This window comes from Hoplias malabaricus, chromosome 11 (genome assembly GCF_029633855.1).
Source record: "Hoplias malabaricus isolate fHopMal1 chromosome 11, fHopMal1.hap1, whole genome shotgun sequence".
NCBI classification, from domain to species: Eukaryota; Metazoa; Chordata; class Actinopteri; order Characiformes; family Erythrinidae; genus Hoplias; species Hoplias malabaricus.
The window spans coordinates 21,922,864-21,947,816 of record NC_089810.1 but is presented as its reverse complement, the minus strand read 5'-3'; the positions used below and the strand labels follow the sequence as shown (position 1 = coordinate 21,947,816).

At 38.9% G+C, this 24,953-nt stretch overlaps 1 protein-coding gene across 1 annotated transcript in view; it reads right to left on the bottom strand.

Annotated features, from left to right (window-relative positions):
* Positions 1-3,553: 3,553 nt before the first annotated feature.
* The window catches only part of itpr2 (inositol 1,4,5-trisphosphate receptor, type 2), a 79,623-nt gene continuing 58,223 nt past the window's right edge, over positions 3,554-24,953 (bottom strand). Inside the window, exons 51-57 of the mRNA XM_066685771.1 lie at positions 24,382-24,565; positions 22,784-22,873; positions 21,856-21,986; positions 20,898-21,063; positions 19,176-19,336; positions 7,729-7,890; positions 3,554-5,241 (exon numbers count right to left, since the gene is read on the bottom strand). Of these exons, the coding sequence (XP_066541868.1) occupies positions 5,158-5,241; positions 7,729-7,890; positions 19,176-19,336; positions 20,898-21,063; positions 21,856-21,986; positions 22,784-22,873; positions 24,382-24,565 (978 nt within the window). The 3' untranslated portion in view covers positions 3,554-5,157. The remainder of the gene's footprint in view (positions 5,242-7,728; positions 7,891-19,175; positions 19,337-20,897; positions 21,064-21,855; positions 21,987-22,783; positions 22,874-24,381; positions 24,566-24,953) is intronic.

Sequence of the window (24,953 nt, the reverse complement as noted above, 5' to 3'; positions counted from 1 at the left end):
TACAAGAAAAATTTAGAGATATTTAGTGTGAAGATATGGATTTGAAATACAAAGCAATACAGTTTGAAAGTGGACTGTAGTAGTTCTACATATCAACTTCAGATGTGTGTCAGTGAAAAAATAGAGCCCCAGAATGATCTTATGAATCTTTCAAACAAACACACAGTGTCTTTGATGTATAGCATTGAGTAGCACTCCCTTGTGGAGCACTTCCTAAACAAGTGAGCGAGTGTGTTACAATTCCATACAATTCTGGCTTGTCATCTAAAAAATACAGTGTGGGCCATTTATATGGATACACCTTAATAAAATGGGAATGGTTCGTGATATTAACTTCCTATTTGTGGCACATTAGTATATGTGAGGGGGGAAACTTTTCATGATGGGTGGTGACCACGGTGGCCATTTTGAAGTCAGCCATTTTGGATCCAACTTTTGTTTTTGTTTTTTCAATGTTAAAATGGTCATGTGACACATCAAACTTATTGGAAATTTCACAAAAAAAAAAAAAAACAAAAAAAAAACAATGCTGTACTACGGATACTGGAAGCCTGTGCCAGCATTTCTCCTGCGGTGTTGTTATCAGTGTGTGAAGAGTGGGAGAAGAGGGTTGCATTGACAATCCAACACAATGGGCATCACTTTCAACACATTTTATAAGTGGTCAGAAACTTGTAAATTTTAATTCCCAATCAGTTTGATGTGTCACATGACCCTCTTCCCATTGAAAAAAAACAAAAGTTGGATCCAAAATGGCCGACTTCAAAATGACTATTATGGTCACCACCCATCTTGAAAAGTTTCCCCCCTCCCATATACTAATGTGCCACAAAGAGGAAGTTAATATCACCAACCATTCCCATTTTATTAAGGTGTATCCATATAAATGGCTCACTGTGTATATAAATACATTTTAAAAAAGGCCCACAATGTTTATTTTTTACAATTCAAAAAAATGTCAGGTCACACCAAACAGACATTGTTAAAAACATTCATAAAATGTCCACCACTGATACCATATATAAAACACTCATGCCCCCTTATATAATTATTTGGGTCTTTTTATGGCGCAAAACCCTTCTCTCTTCTTCTCTCGTCATTTGTTGTAGAGGGTCTGGGGAACATTTACATTAAAAAAATAGCTTCAAATGTTAGCTCAAAATGTAACCGTTGGGTTTGTAATATTATTTAATATGCATAAATGATGGATGGCACTCTGGCACTACAAGGAGTCACTGCCACACAGCTCCAAGCTTCTACACGATGCCCTTCCAGGCTGTGGTTCTGCCTTGTGCCCAGTGGATCTAGGCAGGCTCTGTGCTCACCGTGACTCTGAACAGGATGAAGCCGTTACAGACGATTAATGAATGAATATTATTGTTATCTGGTCTGCATGTGTGGCTGTTTGGTTGGACAGTCTTACAAATATTGACTTCAGAGGACTAAAATTAGTGTGAGAAGATATTTGCATAGCATCATTCATATATTCATTGTCTGTTATGGCTTGCGTGACTGCACCACTGTATAGTATTATGACGTATGAAATATGCATTAAATATTTGAAAAGGAAAATAAGGAATGCTTCCTCAAAAGATTTGGTTGAGCTTTAACACAAGTGAAAATTCTGTATCTGAGATTGGATTTATTTATTTTTGATGATGATCCTTCAGTCTATTATCGAGTGTGTGCTAGTGTCTGGTCTTGTGTCACCTGCTGTCTCTGACTCTCAAATGGATCTTTCTAGAAATGCTAGACTTTCTCCTGTTCAACTGACAGCTGTTTGAGCTGGGCGCGCAGTCAGAGGCTATATTTAACTTGTGTTGCAGGGGCAACCGAGCCACCACAGGCCTCACGTAGCAAGCTGCCTTTGCTGGACACAGGCCAGAAACTTACCACACACAACACGTATCACACTACTAACCCCAAACACCTGATCCATGAAAAAAAGACCACTTTTCAAGACCCTCCAAGAACTTGCACATACAAAAACCTTGTTCCAGAACAGTCGGGGCCATGTGAAATGCTGATGAAGACTGAAAGAAGTGATTAATAAATTCTATTTAACTCATATGATTTTTTTCTTTCTTTTTATAAATATTGACTCATTTGAAATCTGATACCTTCAGCATGTTCTAAAAACAGCTGGGTCCGGAGCATGTTTACTGCTGTTACATCATCTCTGCTCTCTAACACCTAAACTATGAGTCTATTCTTTTAAAACCTGACCCTAACACATTCACCCTGGACTTTAACCCCTTAAACACTGACTCTAATCCATTCACCCTAGACTTTAACCCCTTAAACCCTGACTCTAATCCATTCACCCTAGACTTTAACCCCTTAAACCCTGACTCTAATCCATTCACCCTAGACTTTAACCCCTTAAACACTGACTCTAATCCATTCACCCTAGACTTTAACCCCTTAAACCCTGACTCTAATCCATAAACCCCAAATTCTACCCCGTCAATCAGGGCTCTAAAACCTTAAACTTAACCCCTAACATTTTTGGATATAGCATTGATTTCAGCTCAGGCAAACATCTGCTGCATATAATAAAGTTAATGTAAGAAGTGATGTCTGAAAAGGTATATTTTTTTAAATTAAAAAAAAAATTGCAACCCATTGTTTTCTTTATTATTTACATTTCAGATACGGTCCAAGTTTTTTGGTTCATATTTTTCATTCCTTTTCTGCTAATTTAGCTTAATCTAATTTTGGAAATTAAACAATTTCAATCCATGCAGCTATACATCAAAGAAGTGGTTACCCCAGGGTTGATTCCAAAATCTTAGACCTAAAATCATTTAGAGTAGCAAACATTTCTACTGGACGACTCACACATTGGGCTTTGGTTACGAGGCTAACTCTGCTTTGTGGATCTTAACTGGTGCTACTCACAGAACTTCACTTCAGAATATTCAGGTTTAATTTTACTGACGTTAATCATTCACCACAGTCTCCTGAGAGGAACTTGTGGCTATAAATACTTAGGAGGGGTGGGGGGGGGTGTCACATGCTAGAGTCTGGGTAAATTTGTAGGTGGTTTCACACGTGCACTCTACATGGCCAAATGTTTGTGGACAGAAGCTCATCCAACATTTCTCCTGACTCTAAGGGTGTTTAGAGGGAGTTTGTCACCATTATGCTGCAGAAACAGTTTATACCTTTCTGGGAAGGCTTTAGAATAGATGTTTGAACCTTGCTGTGATAGAATATTAATGAGGGACTGATGACAGAGGTGTATTTACAGTTCACAAGCCACACTAACTTAGCCAAAATGTACTGAATGATGCTCCATTACTGCAAATAAGACAGTTTTACTGCAGCAGAGAAAAAATGCAGAGTGCTTTACACCCCTTTAGCCAGGGCTTGACACTGGCATTGTCACCTGGGTGCACTTTAAAATAGCTGAAATCATAAAATATAAGAAGTGTCTACAAATCCTTGGACATACAGTGTACGTGAGTATGCAGTTTGTTTGTGTGTGTGTGTGGTTTGTGAAAGGTGCTCTGCGGAATGAAATAAAAGTCACACAAAAGTCATACACATTCATACATATTTATTACAGTATCTTGACCACATAAAATACTCCCTCCTTAGAGTGGACGATAACAAAGGGCTTTTCTTCTGAAGTACATATTACTCTCATTGCTAGAATGAGTCACTTGTGCAAATTCACCCAGAAAAAAAAAATAAAAAGCAGAAATAAGTTGACTTCTAATCTCTTTTTCATGTGATCTGGTAGTAGGTTTTCCCCTTGAAAAGCACGCTCAGATCTGACAGTGTGATAAAGGTTGTTCCTGTTCACCGACTGATTTTCAGATATCAATATTTAACAAGTTACACAAGCAGGATCTTTCAACCACACCTGCTTTTCCCTTTCACGAAAGTATACTGTACCAATCTAGTGATCCCACTTCAGTACATTCACCTAGTCATTAATTATAACAAATATAGCTTTGATCTATTATCTTCTGTACAAAGTTTGTTTTTATTAAAAAAAAAGAATAAGGTACTTCTGGTGCAGCGATTTGCATGGCAGGCACAGTGTAGTTTTTCAGAAAATATAGTTGTAAAAAAAACATACAAAAAAAAAAAGAAACGATGTGTCAGAGCAAATGTGCGCAGACAGCAGCACACGCTGGCTTCGACTGGGAGCTGAGATGAGATGTTTCTTTCTTTTCCAGTTCTACAGTCTCTTTCTGTCTAAAGGACATGAAGGACACTTTAGTCAGCAGTTCTAATAAGTATGAGACAGTGCTCCAAGGCACTTCTCAAACAACTCCAGCTCTACACTGAAGTTGACCTTGAGTTACTTTACTGCTCCAGTTACTGCAAACAGGTAAGAGTGCAATAAAACACAGTGACAGTAAAAACATGGCTAATACTTTATCCTTAAAATGTAACCAACACCATTTCTGCATGGGATCTGCTCTCATGTGAGGTCTCAGTGTACTCTGGAATACTGGGTGTATATATATATATGGTCATAGACAAAAGTATTGGCACACCTGCCCAGATTATGTTTGATTCTAAGTCAAAATAAGTGCACGTCCTCTACGTCCTCTGTTAATCTTAAAGCACAGCTGCTGTTTATTTCTGTTAAACATATTGGATAAATTTTAAACGCAAACTGTGGCTCGAGCAAGAGCCATGGCATTTATTGATGTTTAATTATATATGACTACACTGTCAGGGTTTGGCAAATATTCAAAAAAAGAAAACAAACTGTTTAAACTTTCAGTGGACGTCAACGTAAATGTTTTATGGATCATTTTTATTGGTCCATTCATTATTGGTTTTTCCAACAACGTAAATGACAGCTTTGCAAATGACAAAAGATGGAGACACAAGTATGTTTTCTGACATTTGTCAAAAATACAAAAGATTTCTCCCTTGTTGAGGATGTGTGCACTCACTTATTTTCTCTTTGAAAATCAACAAAACATAGACGGATACAGTGTTCTTTAACCAAGATGAAGGTTTTGAACCCCACTGACATATTCTTCTTCACATGCTGGAGAAGCTGAAGGTCAGAAGAGGGCAATGTTCAGCGTGTGATGCAAGCGGGATGAGAAGCCTCTTTGATGAGATGATGAGAGTAGTGCAGCTAATGCTGAGAATGTGTGTTTGTTTTGTTCATGGTAATGCTTCTCAGTGAGCAGGGGGTATATGATGGTTGACTTGTCCTGGGCTCAGGAAGCCCATCCTCTGCTTGTTTTTCCTCTGCTCCGTCATCTAAACACACAGACACAGACAGAGAGATGGAGAGAGAGAGAGAGAGAGAGAGAGAGAGAGAAAGAAAGGGCGAGATTTCTTTTAAATCTTTAGGTCTTTGAAGTGTGAAGACACAGTTCTTGCAGCATGTCCTTCATTACAGAGGAGGTAAGTTGTAATAACATTCCAGTAGCATGCCCAGAACACTGATCTCAGCCCAAGATCCATAAGCATCAAACTGAGGGTAAGAACAACTCACTGGAAAAATGATAAAAATAATCTAAGCTTAATAAGAACTCCATGTGTTGTAACACATTTAAAACATCAGCTGGCCTTTATGTAACCAGACGCTTCAAGGAATGTTTTTAGTTCATTCTTCACAGAACTGTTCACACAAAGTAAAGGGGCAGTTAGTATTTTTAAATGTTGGAATACAAAGATTACAGTTGTATGTGCACTGGAAATGTGTGTGTGTTGGTTATTTGGCTGCAGTAGTCTTTCGATGCTTTTCTCATTGAATCTTATCTCTTGGTTCTATACGAGAATGGCCATTACACATCGAAATTCTGATTTATCATTTGATTTTATCATGTTCTGTTTTGACTTTACAACTTAATCACTGTAGATATCACTAATCAAATTACATGTTGTTTTACATATTTACATAAAGACTATTTAAAATAGTTCAGCAGCTATCAAACTTCAAAGTAGGGCTGGACAATAAGGCCACAATTTACATAACAATATAAATCTTAATTTTGGTCAAACCGTATAAAACTGCTGGAAAACTTCCAAAAACAAACCAAAGAAACGTGACATCACCATCAAACATAAACCCATTGGCTTTGTCAACATTCATTCATTGTCTGTAACCACTTATCCAGTTCAGGGTTGCGGGTCCGGAGCTTACCTGGAATCTTTGGTGCGCCAGGCAGGAACACACACAGCGACACACACTCACACCTATGGACATTTTTCGAGTCGCCAATCCACCTACCAGCGTGTATTTTTGGACTGTAGGAGGAAACCGGAGCACCCGGAGGAAACCCACACAGACACTGGGAGAACACACCAAACTCCTCACAGACAGTCACCCGGGTTGAACCTACAATCCCAGGATCTTAGAGCTATGTGACCTGCTGTGCCACCCTTAAAATCAAGTGCCCTGTAATGAAGATCTGTCAGTGAACAATATTGAAATCTTGAAAATATGTTTAAAAACCATCGTTACTGAATCATTTGATATGATACTGAATTACTGTCCAGCCTTACTTCAGAGATTTAACTATATTCTTACACTTGTTATATTTGATAAAGTTCACAGTCAGAACCTGGCTTAAATCACAAAAAAGAAGGACAGTTATAGCTTATTCATACTGGTACAGGCCACAGCAGCTTTAATGATTTGGACTGCTGAAAAATGAAACAGAGCTTGAGCATGTTATGAAACATTGTTATAGTTGCAGATAGTCTTGCTACAGTTTCCACACAACACGTCTGATTACAGATTAATTTCTGTATCAGTGAAGTCAGGTAGCTCGCTGGTCTGACTAAATATTAATCAGACGTGCCTGAGGGATGTGTGAGCAGTGAGTAAACACTGCAGAGCTGTGCGGTGCTGGAATGCACAGTACGTGCGAGATGGAAAGAGCTGAGTGTTAACACTCTGCTGGACAAAGCCGCTGTCCAGCCTGTTCCGGTTCAGCTGTAATTCAGCAGGGCTGGAGCACAGAGGTGAGGAGGGTCTGTTTAATTAAGCCTGGCCTCTGAGAGAGAAATCGCTTTAATAAGTTACTTAACATTTCGAGTGGCCTGGGGAATTACAGTCAGCGCGTGACCATCAGGAATCAAAAGAGCTTCTCGGGGAAAGCAATATACACCTGACTTAAGAGCTCCACAAGACAAGAGCGCCACCACTTAGCAACAACTAGAGCTGCATAATTCACTTCCTGTCCAAATGTTAATGAATGAGCTCAGGGTGGGCTAGTGGGATATAAAGCCTCCCAGCCCAGGGATGTGGAGCAGTGGAACTGTGTTTCCAATTCCTTTGGGGTGAGTTGGAGTGAACCAGACCTTATATACCTGACTTGTAATGAAATGTCCTAATGCAGTCAAATCCATAAAGAGGCATCCCATAAGAAAACATGGTGCTACTGCTGGTGAGGGAGAACGTCGAATCAGAGTTTGTTGAATCAATATCCAATATACTGTAGAAGTAGAGGCATGTATACAGTTTTTCTATCACCACCGTTGAAACAGGGCAGCCCCACGGTGCTGGGGTCATGTGAACAAGGCCAGAGTTGTTTGTAAGGGATCACATGTGAGACAGGCAGGTGACTGAGGAGACAGAATACACACTGCAGGGCTTCCAGGTAGTGAGCAATTCGACTAAAAGTGTGCTTCGTACTCTTATACACCGTTTTCTTCCACTGCCTACTGAGGCCCATGGTTCTGGTAGGTTAGATTCTGTGCTGGACTAATGTGTCTGTACCTGTGCGTGTGCTTTACCTGCTCTTTCAGTTCAGCAAGCTGGGCAGAGAGCTGTGCTACCAGCGTGACTGTGGTGTCCAACTTCTCCTGCAGTGAGCGCATCTCATTCTGCTCACTTTCGCCCTCAATGCTCACCAGAGACATCGCCCGCATCCGTGGAAACCAGTCCAGATTCTTCTCCTGAGAAAGGGTGGAGGGGGTGTGAGGTTAAAGGGTGGAGAGTCGCAAGTTACATATTAATCAGAAAAAGTCAGGAATTGGTATTAATGAGTTAAAATCTTACAGTGAATTACGGTTTAACTCCTGAAACTCAGGTCTATTATTAATCATTTACTAATTTCTGATCCTGGTATACTGCTGATTCATTTCCTAATAAATGCTATGTAATAAAAGATTTAGAGCTGAAGGTGTGGCCCACACTGTAGAATTGTAGTCATCTATTCTTCCACCCTTTCACTGAATCTCCCCGGATCACACACAGAGGCACCAGCCTCATGAGGGTGTTCCTGAGCATATACTTCTTTCAAGACAAGTGAGGTCAGTCAACAAATTCTTTTTGAACTGACACTAATGCACCGCTGCTGAACAGTTTAATGCACTGCCTGAAAACTCAAACTGTCCAGATCTGTCACATTTTCAGACAGACACATTCAGACACAGAAGTGTCCACTGTACCCACCCAGAATGCGAGGGCAATTAGTCAGCTATGGTACTGGGTTTGAACATGTGATCTGTGCCACTTCAGAGCTTTACACTGCAGGATTGTTTAATTCTAACCAATGCTTTTAATCGGACCCTACACAAAAACGACAGATTTCAGTGTTTTTTTTTTTTTTTTGTCTTTAGTCATCCTCTAGTCATTAAAGCCCCCACATTACCAGATTTGCCAGGAACAACAACAACAAAAAAATAAAAGTACAAATACTTTCCTATTATGCTCATAAACTGAAATCCTGACTAACAGTTCTGACCCTCAGGACCTCAGATCTCAGCGAATTACTTGTGAACCAATGCGACTTCTGATAAAAACAAACAACTCCATGGCCAACGTTACTTTACTAGTTAATTTTGCACTTAGCAGCATAACAGCAAAGATGATGTTAGAGAGTTATCTATTGGCACATTATGGGAATTATGGAAGCATGCCAGTGTGTAATATTATTTTGCAAACATCTGCTAATAACAATAATGGCTGAAATCCATTGTAACATATTAAGATTGAAAATGTTGAAAAAATACAGGAAAATGCATATTCCATCCCTTGAAAATTAAAAAAAGTATATACAATTTTTTTAAATTAAAATGCTTTTATCCTTCCATTCATCTCAACTCCCATCTCAGCTTGATCTCACTGTTTAGTGGTCTTTCACATATCAACAGTGTGTTTCCTATAGGAGAATCAGCTTTCCCATCACCAAGGCCAGAACTAAGGTGTTTAACAACAGGAGCAATTAACTACAAACAACTAAATTTCCTTTTAATAGCAAAAATAACAGCAGTCTGACTTTCTACTTTAGCTCACAACGTTTATTTAATGTTTGTACAAATGTGTGTGTGTGTTTGTGTGTGTGTATATGAGAACAGTATGAGACATAAGGAGGCAACAGTGAGATGGCTGAGACACTCATCAGATGCAGTTATGTAAGGTGCTTTTCACAGGCAGGCTGATAGGAGCCCTGTAAAGGTGCTGTGAGTTCCAGGATGTGGCTATCCTCAGAGGTGGGAACACAGAGTTTTTCGCTTATGCAACCTCACAAACACATACACAAGCACACACACCCCTTCACACCTTTTGTCTCTAAACAAGCATGTTTCCCACACGCAGAAATGAGCTTCTGAGAAAGCCATGCTCCTTAAACATGATTTTCCTCATATCATCACAATTTTTCGCTAAGTTTTCAATTTTCCATGCCCTGCCCCCTTTATGACATATAAGTGGAAGGCATTGATAGCACACTTCCTTGAGCCCAGCATTTAAACCACACTGCCACAAGCCCACTCTCTTTTATGCATTTCAGTGTCGATTAATTGGAAAATTTACATTAGGCTTTCACATGAAAATTGCCTTTCATCAGTTTCAGGGCCATGTTGGATTGCTGGAAATGAACATTGGAGACACTGGGTGAGGAGGCCTCCAGGGCAGGGTTAAACAAGGACTGGCAAACAGAACGCAGACTATGACCAGTGACTCTAATGAATTGGCCCTTTCTGCAGCTCTCACATCCTCAAGATGCCCCAGGACTCAAGGGGGTGGGGATGAGGGAAAAAGAAAAGCATACAACTAAAAACAAAAGGCTTCTTTCTGCTGCCTCACGAAAGAAAATACGGAAACTGATGGTCGACAGAGCTCAATTGCATATCATTTAACATCATATCAGTTCTACAGAATTAATTTAGTAAGGAATACTACTGTGGCGGTTTGGGGGGAGATGTACAAAAGGCTGGGGGTGATATATAAATCTCCGACTCATGATGACAATCTTTCAGGGAAAAGCTGTCAAAGAAGAAAAATAAGGAAACAAGCATATCAAAATGTTTCATCAAGGTCACCATCCCATTATGAAGACACTAGCATGTTATATTCCACACATTGTAAACGCATAGCCTTCATTTGAGTAATATCACATTTACAGCTGACAAAACCGAGAAGCCTAATTTGAGCAGCCTGAAATATGAAAATAAGTACTGGGGACTTCTGAAGACTAACAGTAACACCACAGTTCTCCAACATACAAACTAAGGGTGTTAATCTGTTTATTTTAAGAGGTGGAAATGAAGGAAAAGTTCTTTTCTACTCCTTCAACACTCATCACTAAAGGGCCCATTGGGGGCAGCCGTGGACTTAAAGGCAAGGTCTACGATTGTGGGGAACTACAGTTCACACTGGTTTGTTTTTGTTCAGAAGCTCTGGGTCTTTTAAGGAGGGATGGTATGCTATTTGTACATGGCTAAAGGTGATCCTGTCTGTACGCTTTTATTCACTGTTTGAATTACCACAGAAACTTGTTTGTAACTCGTGTTGTTTAGTTTTGTAGCACTTTTGGTTTTTACATACATTCAGTTCCTGAATTTAGGGTGGATTCCTACTTAAATAATCAGAAAGAGCAAAAATAGGTCACAACAATATCCATATCTCTTTTCATGATTTTCAGTGTTTGGAGGGTTCTTTGCTGTGAGCAGAGAGAGGAAGCCTGACATGACTGAGCAAGACATTTTTTATTTTTTATTTTTAAGTCATTTACTGAGGAGTGAGTAAAATTTCTTCTCTCTGTGTATCCACTGTTGAAGTGCCCTTGAGCATAAGCCCCAACTGCTCCCTATCCACTATGGCTGGGAGCTCCCCTGCTCCGGGTGTGTGTTTGCTCACTGCCCATAATATATATATGTGTGTGTGTGTGTGAGAGAGAGAGAGAGAGAGAGAGAGAGAGAGAGAGAGAGAGAGAGAGAGAGAGAGAGAGAGAGAGAGAGAGAGAGAGAGAGAGAGAGAGAGAGAGAATTGCTCGCTACCACGGATGGGCTAAATGCAGAGACTCTGTTTCCCCAAGGAGATTAATAAAATAAAACTACTACTTCTTCCTTTGAGCAAGACACCTAACCCACAACTGCTGGTTCTGTGGGTGTGTGCTCAACCCTCAGTGACAGTTTTTTGTGTACGTGTGTTCACTGCTGAGTTGAATGCAGGTTCTACTTTTTATTGCACCTCAGTACAATGCTAATAAAAGGAAACATGATTTCACTTTTTTCACATTTAATTTGGTGTGACATTTTAATACAGCACAAAATGTAAAATGTATATGTACTGTCATATTTAAAAGAATATTTGTTTGCATTTAAGTGGTTTGCTTGATTAACTGATCGATTGTCCTTTGGCTGGGGATGGTGTAGAACTGGATTTTTAAAATACATCCTCATGTATGGAAAAAAATATATAGATTTGAGCAATGTAAACATTTGTGTTCTGTCACCTAGGCTACTAAACATGTGAGTGCAGGTACAGAACAATTTCCCCCCCCGAAAGGCACTAAATGCCATTGTACAACTGTCTGTGCACCTAAAGAACATACTGGAATCAGCTTCTTCTTATCTTAGAGTGAGGGTGTGGCATTGCTCGACTTTACAACCTGGCTGGTCTATATCTCTTAGGTGTTAATAAAGTAGTCAAGTGAAATTACATCAGTCTTTACTACATGAAATGACAAGACATATTGTGTGCAAATTTCACCAGATAACCATTTAAAAAGGGCGGCGGTGGTGCAGCAGATAGTGTCGCAGTCACACAGCTCCAGGGACCTGGAGGTTGTGGGTTTGATTCCTGCTCCGGGTGACTGTCTGTGAGGAGGTGTGTTGCCCTGTGAAGGACTTGCGTCCCCTCCAGGGTGTATTCCCACCTTGCGCCCAACGATTCCAGGTAGGCTCTGGACCCACCGCGACCCTGAACTGGATAAGCGCTTACAGATAATGAATGAATGAATGAACCATTAAAAAAAAAAAAAAAAAATCCCTGGTGGGCATAACTCTAACCCCACTAGTTAATGCTTAGCCTAGCCGTTTTTAAAAGGCCAATCACGTCCCTGACACAAAAATTGCTCTTTACTGCAGTATTTTCATATAGTCATTGGTCAAATTACATATGAAGTAAATACAAAAATAAAATGAACTACCTGACTGTGTTTACTAATTCTGTATTGTGTAGCTACACTGTCTTTGAGAACACAAACAACAAATTAGAGACTGTAAAAAGCACTTAACACAGATTACAAAATACTTGAACAGGACAGAGCAACAATACTTGAACAGGACATGCTTAATTGTTTAGTATGCGGCACACTATCTCTGCGGGATTGTCTGGGTTTTATCAGGGAGCTCACATGGTGCTATGCTGCTGTGAGAAACTGCTGCACAGACTACAATGCGAGGGCGAGGGACTGGAAGTCTTCATTAACTTTCACTCCGCTCCACTACTGCAGCAAGCCTGGGCTCTGGGGAGCAGCACAGGTATTGCAGAAAGCCCACTGAACGAACACACACACACACACACCACTCCTACCTGTGTGCACATGGGAAGTAGTTTGCAGCAGTTATAATAAGCCTTTGAACTATGCAACATCTGATAAGATCTTTTAACAGCAAGCCTTAAGATTTCAGCTACTCCTGCAGAGTTGCTGAAAATGACACTGTGCAGGCTCACCAGCATCTTAATTCAAGAGGCACAAGGCTGTTTGTTTAGTTTTTAATAATTCCAACAGAGCTGGCAGTCACTAACTTTAGACTGCCTCAGCATTTAGGAGTCATATAAACCCTGAAGGGCAGTAGGCTCACACTTAGGTTTTGCAGTTATATTCAAAACTAAAATACATTTTGTAAGAATAACATACAGGATTTATGGAATAATAAACTCTGCATTCCACGAGTGACACAGAAGTTCTTGCTTTTCCTTTTAGGTTCTTTGTAACTAGTTAAGGCTCAATGTTAAATTCGTATAGGGACGAAGTATTCAGTCCGTACTTTGCATTCATTTCGTACATAATTTGCACGTTTCCTGAAAACTTACGAATGCGGCTGGTTGGAGCAATACCACTGGAGACCATGGTGGCAGTGCAAGATGTGACCACTTCATATATATATATGGTGGCCATTTTAGGACATCATCAGAGATCGTCATCAAGTTTCATTTATTCATTCATTCATTCACCAATCCACCTACCAACGTGTGTTTTTGGACTGTGGGTGGAAAGAGGAGCACCTGGAGGAAACCCACGCGGACAAGGGAAGAACACAACAAACTCCTCATAGACAGTCACTCTGAGTGAGACTTCTCCAGGGACTTCTACACTATCTGCGACACTACTTTCTACAGAGACTGCGACACTACCTGCTGCGCCACCATGCCGCTCCATCGTCTTCAAGTTTCAGTCGTGATTAAACAAGTTGTCATATAACTAAATAAAAGTATCATGTTTCAGATTAAATTGAGTCGTGCCTCCTCTAGAAAAAGCATTTCCATGTTGTGAGTTCTCATGCGTGGCTTGTCGTTACCCGATTTGGACGCCACATGCGCTGACCTTCACACATATAGCTTATAGCAGCAAAGAGACCTTTCCAAAGCAAAGATAAGCTTTATCTTCAAGAGTGCTTAAACATGAGTTAGCCATTCCTGTCCTTTACAGTTTTAAACAACAGGAGAACCTTTTGTGTGTTTAATTACAACTGACAATATCCGTGTTGAGGTAGGCTTCTGTTTAAACAACACATGAGGAATAACGATGCGGGACGCACATGACATTCAACCAAAGAGCGCAGTGTCTCTTTAAAATTATACTCTTCTTCAGACAGTGGCCCAAATTGGGTAGCAACATGGCTACCCGGCAAAGCAAGTCCTTGAATGCCCTGGCGGACATCCGAAAGTATTTCCCTCATTGTTAAGACAAGTGAATAAAATTCTCCGTCCAAATGTCTCACAGTATGTAATGGCCTCACAGACTACCACTGTCTAGCATTTTTCTTTGCCGTTTTTGACCGCCATTGCCATGTTTGATTGTTATTCTGAACTGACCTCTACTGGATGTGATGGACAACAACCGTGTCAACGGAACTGATGCAAGGAAGTATGCAGGCAGTGACGGTTACAGAAACACGCGTATACATTTCTGTACGCAGAGGGAGTATAAATGAGCCTTTAGTGTGTTCACACAAGCACACAGAAAGTGGTGTTTGATATAGGTTTCATTTATGGGAGTAAATATGAAACCAAACTAAATGCTACAAGCGTCGTCCAGTAAATCAGGCTTGAAACTACCTGACACTTGTTCATTTAAAAATACTTTTTATAACATGCAAAGTAAAGTTAATGACTACTGTCAAACAGAACTTTTCCTGGAACTTTGCACATTGTTGGAGCAATGATATTGTTTTTATTTATGTTCTCTGTTCAGGAGGAATGTATACTATAATTGAGTAATGGCTGTGTGGTTGTGGCTATATGTTTAGCAACAGAGATCAACTGCATTTCCAACATGTATAATAAAGCTGAACTTGAAATCAGGTTTATGTGCAGTGACAGATTTGATCCAACTACGTAAAGTAAATATCCATGTTATTATTACTTGAAGACAGTAAAATAATTAAACACAATTCATTTTAAATATTACTAAGGAATTCAGTTACCTTTTATTGGTTTTGGTCATTGTTTCATCAAACTATGCCACAAATAGAAGGCATTTGGCTTCTGAGAAAATGGTCAGAAAAATGAGTCATATTTTGACAAGAATCAACAAATAATATGTCATATAATGCATAAATAATTAAATGAATAATAAAACACTAGCGTCTGGGCAACAAAGAGCATATATGCACATGCATACACAGAAACACATAGGTGTATTAGATGTCCGGTTGCTATTAAAATGTAATTAATCTCATGGGCCAGCCAAACAGAGAGACACTATAATCACAGTCACGTGCTGGCTCCTCTCAGCAGCATAAAGCTGCCTGGTAGAAACGGAAAAGCACCTACCGGGCACTGTCATCAGAGCAGCCCCGGAAATAGCAACATGATTGCCATAATCAGACTGATTAACAGATTCAGCCGCTGCATTTGCTCTAGCAGTCAACTGCATGCATGACTGCACGCACATAGACACTTGCAATGCACACTTCTGTTTTGATTACCAAATTCCAATAGTGAGAATAAAAGAGAGAGAGTGAGAGAGAGAGTGATCCCACTGGTAGTCAGTGACCTTTGCACTATGCGGGTGATCACGAGTCCAGGGGACCAGTGTCCTCCGCCCGCTTCCCCACCTTGTGCTGCCGCCAACAGAGCATGACGACCATGTTGCCTAGGAGATGCCTGACTCACTGTGTGATAATGAGTGGCTGGGCAGGGGGGGGGGTGTGAGTCTGTGTGTGAGAATGAATGTGTGTGTGTGAGTGAGAGAGAGAGAGAGAGAGAGAGAAAGACAGGAGAGCACGTGTGAGGAAGGGCTGAGCTATTAGTGGGCCACTTGAGATGGGTTACATAACACTGCTGTGGCTGCTGCAGTACCTGCTCACTCGCTCCAGTCTGTGTAATAATTAACACATACACACACCCCGCAATATCTCTTTATCTCTGTGTGTGTGCGTGCATTGAATAGAAAACATATACATACACATCCACAGCCATATATACTGGTTAAAGAATTATACACAGAAAAAAACTGAAATGGTGAGTTCACAGTTGAACAAAGTATTAATGTGTTTGTGTGAGATTATATCTAATGTATATTTAGATTATTGTATTACTGTGTTGTCCACATAGTCCACAAACTGAAAATCTGTTGTCAAACACTACATACAGCTCAGAAACTGCACATCATTCATATTATTACCCATCTATAAATACACAAAATACAGAAATTAATTTTCAGGATGGATTTTTGAGGAGAAAAGTCATAAAACAATCCACTTATGTTAGGGAAGAGAAAGTGAAAATATCAATTTGCTTCCACATCCACTGCTCCAAAGTGTCAAAAACATATAGAGTATCATTTATTCATTGATTGTCTGTAACAGCTTATCCAGTTCAGGGTTGCGGTGGGTCCGGAGCCTACCAGGAATCACTGGGTGCAGGCCAAGAACACACCCTGGAGGGGGCACCAGTCCTTCACACGGTGACACACACTCACACATTCACTCACACACACTATAGTGGAATCAGCACTACTAAAATCCTTGAAAAGCCTTGCAGACCACAAAAACGGTCTCTTTCAGATTAACACTGCATACTGCGTTCTTCTATAAAAGAGACCAAACCACATTCTTGCTTCAGAATTGACAAATCCACAGATGTTGCTGCCTGTTGTTCCACACTGAGAAAACAACACAGTGTGTGAAAGAATGTAGAGCTGGCAAAAACGAATACAGAAGATCAAGTGAGATCAAATAAAGAAGCTGTAGGTGCTGAATGTGTCTAAACTGTGAGAAGTATTCACAACTTCTGTGACTGAATTTTGGAGAATACAAATATCTCTGTTATCTCTGTTCTTTAAAAAACTGAAAGGAAGTTTAATAGAAAAATAACAGCTAATAAAGGCAAAGTGTGAACAAACTAAATACCACAAAACATTTGTGAAGCTTCTTGGTAATTATTAAATTTTTTTTTTTTTTGGATTACAATAAAAAAATAAATAAATTGGATTTAAAGGTTTGCCTGGAAATTAAAGTATTGATGGAGGGTCTCTGACTTTTCCACAACTCTTTTTAACTCTTGCACAAAGAATCAAATCAAAAAATCTAAAAAAAAAAGTATTTTCTCATATTCTGAATCCTTGAAATCTTTACTAGTGTAACCGCCATGACCAAAACTCACAGACACAGCATTGTAAATATGCAGTGAAAGCCGATATGAGAATTCTGTGCAGCATAGGCTCACTATTAAAGCATTAAATTAACACTGGTTCTTCAGTGTTCAGATCTGTGAATTCTTTTCAGCTGTAATCAAGCCTTACATTGTGAAGTAGTGACTGTTTATTTGTCACAATTACAACATGAGACCATTCATATCACCATGCATTCATGTTCCACATAAAATTGCTTTTCCTCTTATTTGCTCTCCTATAGTTACTTCTTAAAAAGTAAATGGCTTTCAAAAAAAAATCAAAAAAGAGAGGAAAATAGTCACATATCTATAAGAGAGGCTGAAGTCAACAAAGCAAAACAAAATTTGGTGCATGCACTGCTGATTCCCATAGAAACACATGCTCTTTATTTGATTATTGATTTGCTAATTGCTGTATCATTTCCTATGTCCAACTAATTAAACAAGCTGGGTAGCAGGAAAGTGTTTTTCATCCCTACAAATGCAGTTTTCAAAGGCAGCAACTAGTTAATAAATCAATGTGTAGCCTGGTTTCAAGGGGAAAAACAATGATTACTCCACTTATATTTCTATGGGACACATAATTCCATATGCCCAATTGTTAAAGGACAAGCTCAGCTAAACCTCCAAAATACAAACTGCTAAAACGTTAAAAGTGAGTAAATCAAATTTTTCTTACCACTCCAGTCATTAGCATAAGATCACTGGCCTCTGTAATGAGTGATAATTCACTATTTATGCACTTTGTGTCTATATGTACGTTAATTTCTGTAGCCCCTGCTCTCTCTCTCTCTCTCTCTCACACACACACACACACACACACACACACACACACACACACACACACACACACACACACACACACACACACACACACACACACACACACACACACACACACAAAATTTCACGCACATATATACACAACTTGAAATGTGCATGCATACTTGATGCTTGTGGAGTACCTCCTCCAGCTACCTGCAGAATTAATGGAAGTGCATTAATATGGAGAGACAGTGTCTAGTTCAGTCTGGTTCACTGCTGTAGACTGTTACACTAATGGAGAGAACACTCAAAAATCTCCTTGTCAGAGTCTGAAAGCACCATATACACTGCCCACGAAAGAAAATAACATTAATAAATTATCAATAATTTTTAATACTTGATATTAATATATTCAATATTTTGTACTGTATTAAAACTGACTAAAACCATTTGTGAATTGCAAAAGGGGATTTGGTGGATCTGAGTCTCCTGATAAAGACTAAATTACACTCCAAAGGTGGTATAATAACATCATTTTGGGGGATGGGATGGACAGATGCTCATTTTTCAAAAAACGAAAAAAAATAAATAAATGTGTTCCACCCAGAAGGGAGTGTTGAATTGCAATGCTATTTGGAAGGAAGATAAAGGTTACCATAATGATTAAAATAAATTATTAATATTATGATTAGACTGATATGGGCAATGTTTACTGAGCTAAACATACAAAAATACGGTCTCTAAGTGTGGCTTTAGGCTGCCATGTTTGCTAGAGCAACATGCCAGAAACCTTGGCGTGCGGTTTAGGTCCTAATGTTGTCCCATGGCTGTAATGAAGACCAAAGGTAATTTGGCATTTGGTACGAAATTGCACCCCACACCATGACTCCAGGCCTTGTGGACAACAACCTGTTCATCTTAGTGCTGAAAACGGTGCCTCTTTACACAGATTAGAAAAACTAATTGAATGGATGGATGAACAAACCGAACAACAAGATTGTTAACAAACAATCACAAGAAGATCATTTATACTTGTAGATTAGCTCTCACACTGTCATTTGCTTTGTCTATGCATTGGACAAGCCACATCTACATTGTGATAGATTATTTAGGATTAAGACTACTTAGCTTACATTCAGAGAAAGAAATGTGTAAAATATTCAGGTAATTTAGATGGTACATGTTTATTAAATGTGCACAAGAGCACCATAAAGAGGACTAAAATGTGGGTTTAGGTTCCCTGGGGTCTACTAACAAGAGTATTAATTGGTTGATGAATTTCAGAAGAAGGCATAGTGCATATGTGTATAAATGCAAATAATAATAATAATAATCAGTGACTAACCTTGATCATCTGGGCCACATAGCTCTCAGGGCCTGTGTATTCAGTGGGGTCCTTCACTCGCACCAACACCAGGAAGTATAAGTAGTGCCACATGTTGTGCTCAACCTTGATGTGCTCCTCGAAAGACACTGTTTTGTTGTCAAACTTGTCTCTCTCCAGCCCTGTTGGAGTGCACAAAATGTTATTAAAATACATCAGAAACCAGCTAATGCTGTAGGTTTTGTTCAGACACACAGCTCAAATCCAATTTCTAGGCATATCCAGTCCAAGCTGGACAGATATTCTGAAGTCTGAACAGTAATAAGTCACAATGAAATACGTTTTTTTTCAGTATAATTGAAGAAATTATTGTAGATGGTTTCTAAAGTGTTTCAAATCATATCTCTGCACATGTGATTAATTGCAAGTCTGACCAGAATATATATATAGGTCATGGTTCATGATTTCTTGCCTTTCTTCTAACAAAGTACGACTATAGGGTTTACAACTATAACAACCAATAAGGCTACCCAAAAAAATTGGACTACCCTCCTAAATTTGTATTTAAGGAACAAACCCTATTTGCCCGGCAATGGTGATGAAGCCATATATAGATTTTGTGGACATTCCGCACATAAAATGACCATGATTTACACATGCAACTTAAAACACTACGCAGCCAACCACAAGCAGCTCTAAAAAGATTTATTATACAGTACCCAGCAACATTTTGGACACATCTTCTCATTAGTCATTGGTGAAATAGGGCTAATCACAGGACTGTGTATCAGCCCTACATCTACACAACCCAAGTTATGGTCTCAAACACATTGAGAAGGCAAGCAGTTCTACAAATTAACTCCTGACAAGGCCACAGCTGTTCACCGAAAACCATTCCAGGTGACGACCTCATGAAGCTGACTGAGAGAATGCCAAGAGTGTGCAAAGCTGTCATCAAGGCAAAAGGTGACTACTTTGAAGAATCTAAAATATAAACCATATTCTGGGTTTGTTTAACACTTTCTTGTATGCTACATAATTCCATATGTGTTCCTTCATAGTTTTAATGTATTCCATATTCATTTTCAATGTAGAAAATAATAATAAAAAAAACTCCAAACTTATGACTGGTACTGTACATTCACAATATGTGGAAAATGGCCCAAAACAAAGAAAATCCCTACCAACTTTTGATGGGTACTGTACTGAAATACTGCTGTTTGCATAAGTAGTTACAGGGAATTATATTAACCACAAGAGGATGGGTCCCAGGTTAAGCCTCATGTTCTGAGGGAGTGTTGTTTGCTACTGTCACCTCTTCTTGCTTACATGGATCTAGGACCTGGAATTCTGTAAAGCTGCTTTGTTAAAACAGCAGTTGAATAAATACCTCTATAATGAACTGAATTGAACCCAGCTATTTACGCAATTAATTTTATTTAACTTCCAATTAAATCCTATACTCACAACTGCATTTTCAAAATTTCTGAATGTTTTTATTGATAAAAATAAGGAGAGAATTATAGCAAAAATCTAAAAATGTTTTATTGTTTGAGTGTAACTTCACATTTTTAACAGAATTCATTTGTGATAAGAGATGAAAAATAATTGAATACAAAATTACAACATGCTTTCTGTGACTGCCCTGAGTGTTTTTTTCAGTTAAGCAAGTCTTCGTACATTGATATCCTTTTAGCCTCCGGCTGCTGGAATGAAGTGTTTGTTTGTGTGTGTTTAACATACCACAGATGAAGCAGGTTGTTTTCAGGATCTCCTCTTTGCCCTGTTTCTCACTCCTCAGGTCAGCGAATGTGTCAATGATCACACCAAAGATGAGATTCAGCACGATGATAATGACGATGAAGAAGAACAGCAGATCATACACCACACGAGCTGCAAACATTGGCTCCTACAGAGGATGAGGGCATGATTTAGGGGGCAAGAGTAGGTGAGGTTCATTTTTATAGAGTTAAAAATTTAACCTGGAGCTTACATTACTCATACAATAATATCTAGGGAATGTTATCTCTTGAAGTATAGAAGAACAGCACACAAACTTTCCAAAATGTATTCTACACATAACAATATATTAGATGACATGTTAAGAGAAGGAGGGTTATAATCCTATATATAAAGTATACACAGATCAACCATAACATTATGACCATCACCTTGTTTCTACACTCACACGCCTTTGACCAGACAGGAGCACTTTGTAGTTCTAAAATTACAAAATTGTTAGTCTCCTGCCACCCTAAGCTAATACTAAGAATGATCCACCACCCAAATCATACCTGTGAGATGGATTACAGTCTGTAACTGTAGAACTTCAAAGTGCTTTTATGTCTCACAGTGAAGTTGCGAGAACGGACCGTGAGTGTGGAAGCAAGGAGGTCTTAATGATCAATGTAATTATGCATGCGTGTGTACTATGTATGTAATATGACAATATATCTATGTACAGTATGCTTACATTGTTTAATTCACTTTCTGAAACTGCTTCATCCTGTTCATGTTCACCAAAGATTTGGTACCTACCCTGAATCACTGTGCATAAAGCAGGAGCACACTCTGGACAGGGCACCAGTCCATCACAGTGTACAGTGTACAGTTTATAAATTCAATCTTTAGGTTCACACTATAGACCGTATTTAAAAGTGTATGTGTTAAAAAAGTCTATATTTTAAAACTGTTGCCTTACATCTTTGGAAGGCTTGCGAAGAGTGTCCGCAATACCTCCGCCATTCCGCAGGCCGTGGTTCAACACCGTCACAATACACATTAGCAGAGTGTCACACACTCTCTCCATAACCTCCTCATCCTCTTTCTCCCCTAGAGAATGAAAACACAAAAACTAAGGGTTTAAAAAGCAATTGTTTACACTTGTTTAAACTTCGAATGCGTAAGCAAAGTCAAACAAGGCAGTGTCATCTTTATCCTTAATGTGTCTGTTATATACAGGATGTAACACGTAAGTAATTAGAGCACACTGAACTGCAAGGCTTCATTTAACACTGAAATAATTTTACTATAATGTGTCCATTTGTTTTTATAACATCAAGTTCAAAGTGTAAGTGTCGAATGGAAATAAAAAAAAAAAATAAAAGACACAAATACTTGTGAAGTATGAAGTAAGATGAAGTAAAAAATGTGTGTGTGTGTGTGTGTGAGAGAGAGAGAGAGAGAGAGAGAGAGAGAGAGAGCACGTGTGGAAACCCAGTGGCACAGGTGACCTAGAGACTCACAGGACCTTAAAATATATAAGTGAGTCATCTCAAAATACACACAGTCACACACAGGACATCACCTCAGCAACAGGACAAAGTTTTGGACCAGGCAGCAGCTCTTCTTCAGGGTTACCAATCCACTAATATTATACATCACATGAATGTAATTCAGATTATCTTTAAGCTTTGACTTCAGACCAAGTTCAATACTTACTTTGGCCTGTGTTGACTCTTTTTGTTTTATTATGGCAGTGAACTGGGCTAAAATCCAGGTTGCAGCATGGTCTAATACTACGCCATTGTGTTTGGATCATGAAACGCATACCCACAGCTTCCTTAAATAGTATTATACCCACTTATTTACTAGTTTTAGTGCAAGCAAACTCAGTGTCTTATACTTACCCAAGTCAGAAGGAAAGGAGGGACCAGGGCACTCTTCCAGCAAACAGCTCATAGAGTCTGCAACATCACGCACCTTCACTCTCTCTGACACTAATCAGTGAGAAGCACAAGTGGTATTGTTCTTGAGAAACAGTTCCACCACCAAACTTCTCCACATAAGATTACACTGCTATAAACATATATACATTGTCCAACAAATGTCTGCTTGCAGCATTGTCTTTCCCCCTCTCTGAAAGCTTGCATTAAATACATGTACTATGTATCCAGAAAGCTTGTAGACATGCCCCATATTTTAAACTGACTTGTATTAAGTCCCCTGCATAGGACAGTGGTACATTTCTGGGGTGTGCCTACGATGTTTTAAATGGATTTTTGTAATTCTATTATGACTTTGGTTTTGCCAGTAATATCTGCAACTTCTAAACAACTAAAACAAGTAAGAACATTGTGGAGACAAAAATATCACAGGTATATAGCTGTCCTATTAACTGATAAAGAAAAAGGAAATCCACTTAGTTATAAAATTGCAGCACACATTTTGTCATATGGTCAATGTAAGTTAATTGTATTCAAAGTTGCACAGTTTGTTGTTATTGTTACGCATTTATTGTGCTATTGTATTCCTTAAACCAAACCTAATCTTGATTATACAAGTTGCTTTAAGCAGTAACAGATTATTTGTATTAATCACGTTTTAAAAAGCCTGATGTCCTAGTTCACAGAATATTTTCAATCTTTATGCAAACAGTTTATTTTTTCTTTTTGCTTGTGTACACATGGCCATGGTCACTGAGCAGGAAGTGGATAGTCCGGTTCATACACGGCCATGCATGTGCACAGTGTGTTTGCTCCTGCTGTCCTTATGCCAGAGCTATGGAGCACAGTGCACAGATGAGGAGATTACATAAGGCCGTGTGGACACTGATAGATTACACAACAGGTGCACATGTGCAGGTCTCTCTGGTCATAACCCAGCAATACACACACAAACGTGTGCCACAATAACATCCTTCCTTCCCGCTCTACTAAATAATCACATAATCACGCACAACCCATAGGATGTCATCAAAAACACGCAGCTACACAGAGTATTAAAAAGCTTTTACAGTACACTTACATAAACCTTATATCCATTGCTAATCTTAACCCTCATATGTCATATTTATCACATATAAACATCATTTTCTATTACTTATTTTGGTAACACTTTAGTGTACCAACACTTTCTATTACTACTACTATTCTATACTATTCTATAGCTTCTATTACTTCTTCATAAGGCTACATAAAAATATGATGCATAAACATCTAAAAAATGTATTCCATTAAGAGTCAGGTGGTCTAAAGGCTGTTTCAGTCAATGTCACCTTTATAGAAAATTCTGACAACTGACACTTGTAGGAATCTGCCTTTTTAGATGACCCTTTGGGTTATGTCAGTTGTCATGAAAGGCTTATGTCTCATGTAGCCTACATATAGTGGAGTGTTACAATTAGTTCTCACTCAAACAACATTGGAAAAACTTGATAAATATTGACAAAAGACTTGCAGAAAAACAAACAAACAAACAAAAACGGCATAGTGTAGATGGTTCATACCCAGTGATGGATGGCGTTCTACAGGCATAAGGAAATCATCTTTGAGGAAGAGGAATCCCACGATGGAGAAGAGGTAGACCAGTATAATGGCCAAGACAGCGGTGAGGAAGATGGAGCGTCCATTCTTTGTAACACTTCTCATTACATTCAGCAGCGTTTCCTCTCGTCGAACCAGATCAAACAACTAAAGAAAGAGAGAGAGAGAGAAAGAATATGCATTTGTGAAGGTATGAAAATGCTTTTAAATGATAAGAGAAAACTAAATAAAACTGGCAAAATTTGCATGAAACCTACAGTTTTGAAATTATTATGAGTTATGTGTGTAAGGCCTAATTATAAATTATAAACCTGTGGGTTTTTTTAAACCATTGAGAGGATTGCAAATGTTGCTAGTTATTTGAATAATCTTACTCATGCTATATTTCCAGCATAAGTGAACTGTGCAAAAGCAAAGTACAATGTCTGCAAAGAAAAAAGTTAGTCAGCAGTAGACTAACCTAGAATGCAGGAGAAGTTTTACAATTTTTATTGAAAACCAAAAAGTATGTTACATTTTTAAGGAGGTATTCAAT